At 35.8% G+C, this 11,764-nt stretch overlaps 2 protein-coding genes across 5 annotated transcripts; one reads left to right on the top strand and one right to left on the bottom strand.

Moving 5' to 3' along the window:
* Nucleotides 1-745: 745 nt before the first annotated feature.
* Nucleotides 746-5,573, bottom strand: LOC112740941 (dolichyl pyrophosphate Glc1Man9GlcNAc2 alpha-1,3-glucosyltransferase). Of its 3 annotated transcripts, XM_025789671.3 has the most exons (6): nt 5,087-5,564; nt 4,019-4,100; nt 3,001-3,929; nt 2,396-2,599; nt 1,527-1,764; nt 746-1,187 (listed from the first exon to the last, which is right to left on the bottom strand). In XM_025789671.3, exons 3-6 carry the CDS (start codon nt 3,751-3,753, stop codon nt 799-801), a joined length of 1,584 nt encoding a protein of 527 aa, XP_025645456.1. In that variant the 5' UTR covers nt 3,754-3,929; nt 4,019-4,100; nt 5,087-5,564; the 3' UTR covers nt 746-798. The 3 variants fall into 3 exon arrangements, with proteins under 3 accessions (XP_025645456.1, XP_025645455.1, XP_025645458.1); XM_025789670.3 differs by lacking the exon at nt 4,019-4,100 and having other exon boundaries at nt 5,087-5,573; XM_025789673.3 differs by lacking the exon at nt 4,019-4,100 and having other exon boundaries at nt 3,001-3,920; nt 5,087-5,568.
* Nucleotides 5,574-6,767: 1,194 nt separating this feature from the next.
* Nucleotides 6,768-11,106, top strand: LOC112740940 (uncharacterized). 2 transcript variants are annotated; one of them, XM_025789668.2, is made up of 5 exons: nt 6,768-7,180; nt 7,423-7,623; nt 8,163-8,273; nt 8,353-9,996; nt 10,189-11,106. In XM_025789668.2, the coding sequence occupies exons 1-5, from the start codon at nt 7,144-7,146 to the stop codon at nt 10,842-10,844; spliced, it is 2,649 nt and encodes an 882-aa protein (XP_025645453.1). In that variant the 5' UTR covers nt 6,768-7,143; the 3' UTR covers nt 10,845-11,106. The 2 variants fall into 2 exon arrangements, with proteins under 2 accessions (XP_025645453.1, XP_025645454.1); XM_025789669.2 differs by having other exon boundaries at nt 6,824-7,180; nt 8,169-8,273.
* The last annotated feature ends 658 nt before the right edge of the window (nt 11,107-11,764 follow it).

Below are 11,764 nucleotides of genomic sequence, written 5' to 3'. Positions count from 1 at the left end.
ACATCTAGTAAGATAGTTAATTAGCATTGCTAAGTTAATTAGTTGTTAGTGAGAACTATAATAAATAGCAGAAACTAGGTGCATTATAGTAATTAGATTCACTCATTCTATTTTTTTGCATCTAATGAGAAGTTCATATGCTCACCTTTTCTCTCTGAACTTCAATCACGTATCTCTCTCTCAATTCTGATCCTGAGCTCGATTCCTTCGTCATTGAAAAAGAATATTTAGTTTGTATCTTAATTAATTAAAATATAATATTACAATTCTTTTAGATTTTAGCATAATTTAATATTTTATAAGAAGTGCTTCAGATATGCCATTGTATTTTCTTGAAACATGAATATTCTATTAATCAACTCGATCTTTTTTTTCATGCTAATGGTTTATTGACTTTAATCAATTTTTGTCGTCTTTTTTGATATTGAATAGATATGCTATGCAATCAGCCCAAAACTAAAATCATATCCAATAAAAAAGACAATCGGGAGTACATTTTGGTCCTATCCAGGTTGTCTTTATTTTGAATTTAATTAACGCAAGACTACATTACAATGCCTCTTCCAAATGTAATCATTAGAACGCCTGCATACATGGATTCTTGCAACAGATTGAAATAATTTCAGAAAGGAGACCAAAAAAAAAAAAAAAAAATGGTAGTATGAAACTCAATGTAGAACCTGACGCAACTTAAATAACATTCTTGAAATTTCTGAAGGATGGACTCGTCACTCGTGTAATCCGATTTACTATAAAAAGTAAAGCTGTATTGATTCAAAGTCCAATCAGTCCAAAATTTCAGGGAGATTTAACTATGAATGTTAACTGCCAAATCCAAGAATACATGATCCCCAAAGCACAGTATATAGAGATCAACATAAGGGGAGCGAAAGCAAGCTTGTCACCCAGAAGCAAAGGGTGTAAAAATTGACCCCATATCTCTACAATTACAAGACCAACCAAATACATCCTCTCAATCCAGCCAATAACAAAACCACCATTGGACTTATGTTGATCCACCTTTTTCTCGGTATGATGACCAGTTGGTGCTCTTGCTGTTTCAGCACCATCAGGAAATTGCGCAGAGAAGCCAGACCACATCAAAATCAAGTGAAGCAGCAGCAAAAGAACTTTGATAGGATACTCTTGTGCCTCAAATAGTAGTGGAAATAGTGAATAGCAAGACACTGCGCGCACAAAGTTACTTAAGTGAATCCAAAGAAGTTTGGCATCCAAAAAAGTTTCTGATACAAGGTCCAAATAGCAGAAAGGAAATTCTTCATGGGAACACCCATGTCCCTAACTAAAATTAACTACTTAGAGGTCCTTGACCATTGAAAACACACAAGTCTATTAACGAAGGGACCTATGTGTCTCGCATTTTCAATGGTCAGAGACTACTGAGTCATTAATTTTGGCTAGAAACTTATATGCATCCTAGCGAAAAATGGTCAGAGACTTATTTGTCTTTTACTCTTTCTATTTTGGAAAACAAATGAAGGAGCATTAAAACTTCAAAAGGATACCTATTGACAGCAAAAAGTAATGTTTGGCATCTTCCAAGGTTTGTACTGCTACAATGGCAAGCGGTATTACAAAATGTAATGATGCCTTCTCATGCACATGCCACCCGAAGAGAAAACCACAGGTATAAGCATAGGCTACCCATCTACTAATCATCTGGGGTTTTGGATCTTTCCAAGCTTTGAGAAGACACGGAGATAAGGCCAGTAGAACCATCATAAAGGTCACTAATGGGGTGACCTGCAGATTGGTTAATAGAAAAATGAATGCTTCCTTGATAAAAATTTTTGGAAATTGAGAAGCAAATAGGCGTGACTAAACATGGCTGTTATATTATATCATAGTCCGAGATTCAAACAAGTTATCAACCCCATGTGCTCATGCCAATTGGACAACAGCATCTTGGAAGTTGCAATGGCTAGCACTGGATGTGTAATATGTAAAATGCCAATATTATGCATCTCTTCCCAAGTCCCATTTATAACGTTTAACAAATATAACATCCTATGTTGGATCGGTCTGGATTTTGAGTTATGTTCAGCTTGCTATATGATGCTTCCTAATTATAAGTCCCAGTTATAATGTTTCACAAATATTACATCCTATGTCGGATCTATACCTATATTTTCTTAGGAAACAGAATAAGATTCACTCATTCAGTCAGCTACATTATCCATAATATTGTATATAAATTTCAAATAAAAGTATCTAACTGTAGCTAGGTCACATGTGTGCGACTTTTGAGGTTGAAGTGATATCACAGAACCCTCCTACTTCTACAAATCACACAATCAGGTTAATGGGAGCATCCACTAGTAATGCACTTTCTCAGTATGATAAGAAACATTTATTCAGAAAACATAAACATTACCTGAGGTAGTACAGAAAAAGGGGAGGAATCCCCCACTAATCCAGCAGTAAACGTAGCAGTTGGTGTCTGGACATTAAACCCTAGTCTTCTGAGTATGAAAGCAAGCCCTTTGTCAGACATGATATAGAACACCCAAAAATTTGGGGCCCAATATGCATGGCAAAGTCCCCTGCCAAATGGAAACAATCGTCGAATGACTTGTATCTGCAATTTATTATTTGAAAATCAATAAGAAAATCAATAATACGAAGAGTCAAATGAAAATATGTTCACTTTTACACAGAAATTAATAACTTAAAAATAGATGAGGAAGTAAATACTAAACAGAAGAACTTGATTTCCTATATGATGTTCACGGCTGTAGGAGCATCCAATTGTTTACTATTCCTGGATAACTTAAGTTGAAAACTACAAACATCAATTTAAAATTCCAAAATTTAGAAAATCAACAAAACAACAAAATATCAAGTGACACTTTAACAAAATAGTAACCAAATTCAAATTGGTCAATTGAAAGGATTTCAGAAAAATAGGAAAACCAAAAGCATAGGGAGCAAACTGATTGGCAAAGATGTACTAAGAATGTCAAAGTCATATTATAATACCTGTCCAAGGTGGAAAAATGGACCAAATGCAGCTGCAAACACTGCTGCAACCATACCTCCCATAATCAAAAGTCGAGTGAAGCCTCTCCCTATTCCACCCCGACAGTAGTGCCTCAACAAATAAACAAAATAAACAGGTGCTGCCACTGCAAATAAATGTTTTAAGCACAAGAGGACAGCGAAAAAGAACCCTCCTAACAAATCCCTCCCTTCCTCCAAATATGAGAGTGAAATCAACAAAATCCCAATGAGAAATCCATTGTACTGGAAATGCACATGGTCCACAATAAAAAGCATTGGAGACCAAATAGCTGATAACCAAATCAGCTTTTGTTTTCTTGAATCCAGATTCCGAGTAAGTCTGTAAACCCCATAGAGAAGGCACAGATCAGAAAGTATTACTGTCCCTCTTTGGAAATAGACAACTGTGTTTGCGCTATAATTCAGGCCCTCCTGAAGGTGCACTATTTTGGGATCAATGAGGTGGGCAAACATGGATAGGAAGTGTTCGAAATGAGCAAAGAACGGTGGATAATCAAGTGTCCATGGACTGGTCTCATCAAAATACCATTGGGAAAGAGGCAGAGAGTGAGTCACAGCCAGCCAATTGCGGTGCACCTCAAAGTCTGTACTGCGGTAGGATGGGAAAAGTAGAACTTTTATGCAGGCAGCTACAAGATAGAACCACCATAGAGTTGCTTTTGTGCAACCAGAATTTTGAACACCTTTAGAGCTTAGTTTCTGTTTTCCCATGCCAGAAGATAAGAGTGAAAGAGGGAAACTTAATGGAGAAACCCAAAAGTACTGAATTTTGTATCAATGCAGAAACCCAAAAGTGCTGAATTTTGTATTCTTAAAAGAGTGCTTGCACAAGATTTCAACCCAATATGAGGACCATGCAGATACAAAACATAATCCTTCTGAACTCCCTGCACGAAAGTCAGCAGAGTTACCAAGAATATATATAGGAGAATCCTTTACGCAAAGACTATTTGCATAGAAACAGTTAGGAATCTACAATAAACTCCTTTATTTGCATTAGTAACAGGTAGGAACCATTGATTTGGCTATGTGACATCGAATAGGGCAGGGCAATAAATCTGCAATACATGACAACATTTTATCTGTTAAATCAAGAGTCCACGTATTAGAAGGAAACTAGAGTCACTAGGCTAAACTAAAAAAGCTACGAGAAAATAATCCTGTTCCACAAATAGATTTAAAACTGAGTTTGGTAGATGGATTAATTTTCCTGGGAATCTTGAAAAATATGTCTGGGAATGAAGATTTCAATGTGTTGGTAGACACTGATACGCCAAGAATATCAAACAATTTTCCAAAAATATCCTAATAATTTAACAAAAATAACTTTATTAACTCAAAACTAACAATTTTAACTTAAAAATTAACACTTTTGGTAGAAAAGCTAACACTTTAGTTTAAGAACTAAAATTTTAAACTCAATGTATACACTCCAACAGTACTTAAAGATGTAGCACATCGATTGTCACTTTGGTAATGAAGATCCTATCCTACTATCCTACTTCCTACTCTAAAAGCCAGCATGCCTTCATTTTCTTTCCCGCATCTTTTGTTCCACCATGAGATGCATGTATTTTTATGATGCCCTTCATCATATATATAGCTTTCATCATTCTTTTCAAAGCACATGGTGTGCAGAAGAAAAAATGGTACTATGTTCCCACCCAAAGTTGCGATGGTTGAATTTCTGTAATCTTCATATGATATTCTCAATTACTCACAAAACCAAATATACACCACCAATTACTGAAATTCAACAATGGAACACAAGAATGGGGCTACTAACAAAACAAATTCCAACCTTAAAGAGGATTAAAGAATGAAAATCAAAACCATAAAATAAAAGAGGAGCAGCTCAAGTTTCGGATGCAATAATCACATATGAGCATTTGTATTCAGCAAAATCAAATCACAGATCAAGTGTAATTCCAGAATCTAAAATCCTGTAGAAATCAGAAATTCCACGATAGAAATTTCAAGAGCAATTCCATGGCTCAATAAGTCAGAAATTTTCAAAAGAGAGAAACAAACATTGTAGAATTACCAATAGAAATCCAGAATCAGTCTAACAATACTCCGATTAACAGGCAAGGGACGACGTGACCGGTGGCGATTCGACTCAGCCACAGATGAAGGAGATCGTCGCGGATAAGAGGAAGCTAAGGTGCGAGCCTCAAGCGCTGTAAAGACCGCCGCCGCCGCCGAATCGCAAAACCACGGGAGAGGAAGACTTTGGCGTTGATATGATTCTGATCTGGTGAGACGCCACTTCGGGGTACGCCGTGAAACCAGAGATGACGACTCTGCGAGCCTGTGAGCGGTGAGGAGGGACGGCGACAGCCGGAGAGAGACAGAAGCTGACGGCGAGAAACGGACTAACGGAGGTCGGAGGGAGGGAGGGAGGCAATGAGGGGCGAGGCACTGTCCACTGTGGACTGAGGTAGCAATGGCCCAGTTGGGGCCTTGGGGCAGAGTCTATGGGTGTGCATGGCCCGCTCGGCCTGAGGACCCGGTTCGGTCCCAAACATTTTAGAAGATATTTTGGTATGATTTTATTGGATTTAATGTCGGATAAGAATCTTAAAAATAGACTTGGTCATTATTTTGGGTTAGATCCGGGCCATGGTTCGGGTCATCCAAAATCGACCCGATGGCTTGGTCATCATACATAATTAATATTTTGTTTTATTAGCGATGGATGATGTTTATTTTTATGTGGAATTTAAATATTGTAAACCTTAATATTTTGTGTTATTAGTTATTATAAAACTATAAGTTAATGTTTTATGTTTAAAATGTATTAGATTTTAGACTAATGCATAATATTGTGTTATTTATATTGATTTAAATATTTGGTGTTATTAGACAATATTAGTATTGATTATGGTTATGCTTTAATTTTAGAGAAGATTTGGTTCTTGTTATATTTTTTTAAGTGAATTTTATCATGTCAAATAATGATTGGAGTCTTAGAAATTTGGATATTTTCACATGCTAACTTATAAGAAGATATCAAGGTAATGTAATGTTAACGGCCCGGTTTTTATCCGATATAATCGTGGCCCGAAAGTGTATAAGTTTTATCGAGTTTAGGGTCGGGTTCGAGTCTAAAAAATAAGTCCGGTATATATTTTAAGTTAGATTTAGGTCACATCAAACTCGATTTTACTCGGCCAATACACACCCGTAGGAGAGACCGAGTGCGTGAAAGCACGCGTAGGCCATGTTTGGTAACGCCAAAATATGGATTTTTTTGTCAAAGTATATTTTTTTGTTCCGAAATTTAACAAAAATTTTAAAAATATTCTTAAATTTTATTTTATTTTAATTTTATTTTAAAAATTTTCGAGTTACATTAGATGTACTTGAGACTAATTTTTTAAAAAATTTAAGATTAATTTAATAATAATTTTAAAAGAACAATCTTCAATACAAATAAATCAAGCATGATTTTTATGTATTATTATTAAATTAATCTTAAATTTTTTTAAAATTTAGTCTTTAAAGGTATATTTAATACAAATCGAAAATTTTAACAATAAAATTAAAATAAAATAAAATTTAAAAATATTTTTAAAATTTTTACCAAATTTACAAGGACAATAAATTTATTTACCTTTTTTTTAATAAAAAAATATTTCCAATATAAAAATGATTATTTAGGAGGAAAACTGCCATTTTAAAGTTACAGTTATACCCCTTCCAGAAACCCATTAGACCGAATAGCCCTTAGAAACATGGGGTTGTAGTAGTAGACTAGTAGTAGTCGTAGAGGGAAAACAAACAGAAAAGTCGTGTTTGACGCATGAGAGAGTCAATAGTCAATACAACTCTGAAGGCCTCAAGGGGTTTTCTTTCAGTTTTGCACTGCACTGCATTATGCAATGCCACTCGGCAATGGCGACGACTTCGTTTAACACTCGTTGCCCTTACTAGTCACTTTCACTTTTCCTCCTCCCTTTGGTGTATCTTCTTTCATCCTTGCTCTAAACAAGTTTCAGTTCTTCTCCTTTTTTTGCTGCTTCCATTTCCAACACCTTCCGCTTCTCTTTAATTTTCCCGAGTTTCTTTTTTCTGATTCGATCCTTTTATTTTCTTACTATGGATAGCGAAGATCAAAGAAGAACTCAAACTCAAGGTGCTGTTTCTTTTTTTTGTATTTTGATTTTCTTTATTGCTATTTTCTTGTAACATTATTTTCTTATCATTTGTTGTGATTTCTCTTTCTAGGTTTTGATTGCTTGGTGACTTTCTTGTTCTTCTTGTGAAATAATAGTCTTTGCCTTTATTTACGGATTTTTTTATTCAACTTCAAAACTTTCTTTCTAGGGAAACATTTTAATTTTAATTTTGATTTTTTTTTGGAGATTAATTTTGCAGGAAATGAGAATCATGGAGTTCATGTATGTAACAAATGTGGATGGCCTTTTCCAAATCCACACCCCAGTGCCAAACATAGGCGTGCTCACAAGAAAAACTGTGGAACCATTGAAGGTTACAAGCTTTTGGTCTCAGAGGGTCAAACCCATTTGAACCTTTCAGATGATGAACACTTCTCTGATAATGATCACAAAACACAAGGTAGATCAATCCCTTTCTTATTCGACATTATTGTGCATTTTTTTCACATTATTATTAATTAGATTGTGAAGTGTGAATGTTTGCCCCATTTTTGTATGTGTATTATGTGTTGAATCTAGTGCATTACTACTACATAGGTGGAAGTTTTACTGATTTATGATAGTTAATGGGTTGGGTTGTTTTAGGCCCAAATGCCTTGTAGAGTGGTGAGAATAAGAAGGTAATGGTGGATTGAGAGGAAAATCAATTAGATCCAAGAGATGAGCAGTTTTTGGATGCATTTGCGAAATGGGATAGTTTGGACTTGGCTACTGATCGGTAAATAATCCACAGAAAACATCTAGACTTTTCAGTGTCTTCTAAGGACAATGGTTCCAATGGTAAACCACAAATTAAGAAATGATATTGTATAGACATTTTGAATCCACTAATATTAGAGAGACATTTTGGTTTTTGTGTGTTCATGTTTTATATTTCTCTCAGTCTGAGATTTGTTTATTCTCTGTCAGTCTATTCTGTTCTGACCATACATTTCACAGCTGCAGAAGAGAGTCCATCAATTTCCAAATCAAGAAATGATATTGTAGCACAAACTCCTAAAATTTTGCAAAGTGAGAGGAATGATGATTGTAACCTGCTGGAGTTACAAGGTTAAATGTCAAGCTCTATTGTGAATCCATTAGAAAGTTTGTTGCAGATTTGAAGACTAATAATTGCTTTCTGTTGCAGATTTGAAAACTGATGATTCTTTTGCTCTCGCAAGTGACTCAAATACCTGCAGATCTGAAGCCATGTCTGATGTGTTGCTGGACAATAAGATCTATGTTGATGGAACGAAGGGGACGACTTTGAAAGAAAAGGATGAAATCAAACCAGATAGAGACATGTTTGAGATTGTGGAATCTTCCGACAGCACCATAGGTAGAACATTTGAGGGAGTGTCTGGAGCAGTTACTGAAGTGGTTAGCTTGAAATCTCAAGTTACTGATGGAGCTTTTATTCTGAAGGAAAATAATGGCTCTGGCTTCCCTTCTGTTATGCCCAAAGATCTTTTTCTTGAAGCAGAATCTGCTCAGAGCATGAATGATTCCATAGATGGCATACGGGTAGAGTCAGAACACATGACAGAGCTTGCTACTTCTGGTGACATCATGATATCACGGGAAAGGGAAGAAGTAAATGTTGAAATGCTTACATTTCCTTCATGTGATGATAGACCTGATGTGGCACACCCTCATATTGAGTATGAATGTCATGAACCAGTGGTCTCTCAAAATTCTGCAAGTCTACATTTGTCTAAAGCATTGGAACAAGGGCATGATGGCTTGAAGGATTCTGTTAATAAGGAAAATGATTTTCTTATCAACCAAGGCCAACTGAGCAAAAAGGGAGATCTTCTCTCGCAAGATATGCATTCATTGAATAGTAACATGAAAAAGCAGGTGAACTGTGAGCTTGTGGCTGCAGAAATGCATGCTGAAGAGTGCATTGAGGTTTTCAATGGTGAAAGTAACAGAAGATTACATGAAACTGGAGCCTTTATGAATGATATGAAAACTGAGAAGAATGAGAATCATGTGGTTCACTTTTCTGAAGAACAGGTATCCAATGATGCTCATAAAAATTCACAACAGATTGATGTACCCAAAGGTAGTTTAATGGCTGCATCAGATGAGAACGCCTGTGATGCATCCTTTGTATCTGCAACTAGTCAAACAACTGCTGTAATTATCAGAGACAATACAACTCATCATGAGGGAAACATAACCAGCATAGCTGTAGATGACGAATGCAGAAGGGCTAATATTGAAAATGATACTGGAATATGCATGAATACTCTTCAATCTAGTAATGTGCTTTCGGAGATCAATTCATCAAGTATATGTAATGAATATGGTGTTGAAATGGGTAAATTTGAGCAATCTGATATAGTAGATGCACAACATGCTGAAAGTGGTATTGTGAAAGATGCTACATTACCAGATATTTTTGAATCTACAATTCTTTCAGAGGTTGTAATAGATGGGCCTAAAGGGACACCTAAAGATATTGAATGCTCAAATAGAAGTCCATTATCTTGTACTCACGAAGAAATCAAAGAAGAGGAAATCAATAGCATAGACAGATCAAATGAATACAGTAATATAGTTGCTAGTACTTCTGCTGCTCCTCATCAAACACAAGACGAGGAACTATTACATAAGGCTACAGAAGGCATTGATTTAATTGAAGATTCCAATAGAACTGGTAGAGACCATTCTTTAAATATTGAGCCTTCTTATCAGTGTGTTTCTCCTGTCGAAGATACTCAAGTTGGACAGCATGGGACGAAAGTTCCTGGAGTTGTTGCTGTCCCTATTCAAGATCAAAGAGGTAATAATGAATTTAAAGTTGCTTCATCCGTAATTAGCATTCCTTTTCTTTTCTAATATTATATTGCATGCCGTGTAATATAGTTACTACATGCTAGACTTGTCAATGAAGTAATCCAACATATGTTGCCTTTCATTACTTGTAAACCATTGAAGCTGCAATTCACTTTTGTTTCTCTGATCTATTGAACAGATCTCCCTGTGCAATCTGATGTACAAGCTACTAATGAAGCGGAAGCTATAGCATCAACTGATTTGTCGATGTCAACAGAGACAGAAAAATCCAACTTGAAGTACCCAGAGGCATCTGAGGAACAGCAGTATGAAAAATCCGAAATGTTTGAACCACCTTCTTTCATGACATTGGTCGAACCTGGACTCATGCTTGGCCCAAAATCTGCACCCGAAGTCGAGACAGATCCGAACAAGCAGAAACCGGATTCTAACTCTTCACAGGCTGCTTGGTTTCCCACTTTAACTCACATTGCCAATGAGTCTGAAGGGAGAAAGAGGAATGAAGAAATAATAGCCAAGGTAACAAGAAAGCAGAACACACCTCTCAAGAGTCTCTTGGTTGAGGCTGCTCATAACAGCAAAAAGTCAAAGTCGCCCATATCAGAAAAAGATTCCGTGAATCAGAAACGTGTTAGAGTCACAGAAGATAATGGTTCTGGATTGACTACTGTTAACTCCATTCTGGGTTGTGAATCTCCCGCAATGCAGATTATGAACCGAGAGAGTACGGAAGAATGGAACTCCCCGGCTGACATAACAAGAAAAAAGAAGAAAGACAAGAGCAGATCACACTGGATACAATTGTTGTGTTGTTCATCTGTCGAAACTCGGTGAAGGCGGAAGATTGCTTGCTATACTATGCTAGGTGGTGATGATAACATCTCAGTGATTGCTTAGGTTCTTAAGCACATATTTGACTATGATTTTTGACATGCTGTATGCACTGTTAAATGTTTTCGGTTAGATTGCATTTTAGGCACATATTTTGGTCATTTCTCTTCATCTTAGTTGCTAGCCTTAATCCCAAGAGGCTGGATGTATATTTTTAGGGTGTTCAGTTATTATTACGATCTTACTCTACATATCTTTTTACATATCCTTTTGCGAGTGAATACTCGATTTGGCTTCGGACTCAAAATAACTCTTAAAATTATAATTAACTCAATTTGGACTCCAAAATTTACAACGGTAATTCACGTTAGCCCGTGAGCTGATCTCTGTTATTGTCGTGCTAAATTTGTACGTTAACTTACTACGATTTAGACTCCTCGATTAGGTTTTATATGATTGAGGCTTACTAGAGCGTCTAAAAACTTAATTGGCTCTTTAACATTTTTACAAAAACGATGATAATAATAAGTTCAATTTGTGAAATTTGAGGATTTGGGAGTAACAATCAAGCTTCTAAATAGGTCTTGATCACATGAAATTTAGGCAAAAAATTTAAATCGCGGCAAATTAACATACTAAATCAACACGGTGTTAATAGAGATCAACTCAAGGATTAGCGCGAGTTATAATTATAAATTTGAGAGGTCAATTTAGATCAATTAAAATTTTAAGGCTCAATTTAAATTCAACCTCAAATTTTAAATCTCAAATTGAGTATTTACTCATCCTTTTGCAGTACATAATTGCTCTTAAAATTGAAAATTGTCTCATGGCTACACTTCGATAAACTTTGACTTATTATACTTCATGTCGATTTTAGTTCAGAAAATGTTGTCTAATTAGGACAAATTAGCATCTAGATA

This window comes from Arachis hypogaea, chromosome 14 (assembly GCF_003086295.3).
Source record: "Arachis hypogaea cultivar Tifrunner chromosome 14, arahy.Tifrunner.gnm2.J5K5, whole genome shotgun sequence".
Lineage (NCBI taxonomy): Eukaryota > Viridiplantae > Streptophyta > Magnoliopsida > Fabales > Fabaceae > Arachis > Arachis hypogaea.
Note: the sequence above shows the minus strand (reverse complement) of the source record. Positions and strands in the feature narration are given on the sequence as shown.

Bases quoted from the DNA above. Each gene is read 5' to 3' on its own strand.
- LOC112740941 (XM_025789670.3), bottom strand. From the start codon at position 3,753: ATGGGAAAACAGAAACTAAGCTCTAAAGGTGTTCAAAATTCTGGTTGC. The intron at 2,600-3,000 runs GTATTATAATAT...AATAAATTGCAG, and splicing joins CATTTTTCCACCTTGGACAG to ATACAAGTCATTCGACGATT. The intron at 1,765-2,395 runs GTAATGTTTATG...ACCAATCTGCAG, and splicing joins CTTTTTCTGTACTACCTCAG to GTCACCCCATTAGTGACCTT.
- LOC112740940 (XM_025789668.2), top strand. From the start codon at position 7,144: ATGGATAGCGAAGATCAAAGAAGAACTCAAACTCAAG. The intron at 7,181-7,422 runs GTGCTGTTTCTT...TTAATTTTGCAG, and splicing joins AAGAAGAACTCAAACTCAAG to GAAATGAGAATCATGGAGTT. The intron at 7,624-8,162 runs GTAGATCAATCC...TACATTTCACAG, and splicing joins TAATGATCACAAAACACAAG to CTGCAGAAGAGAGTCCATCA.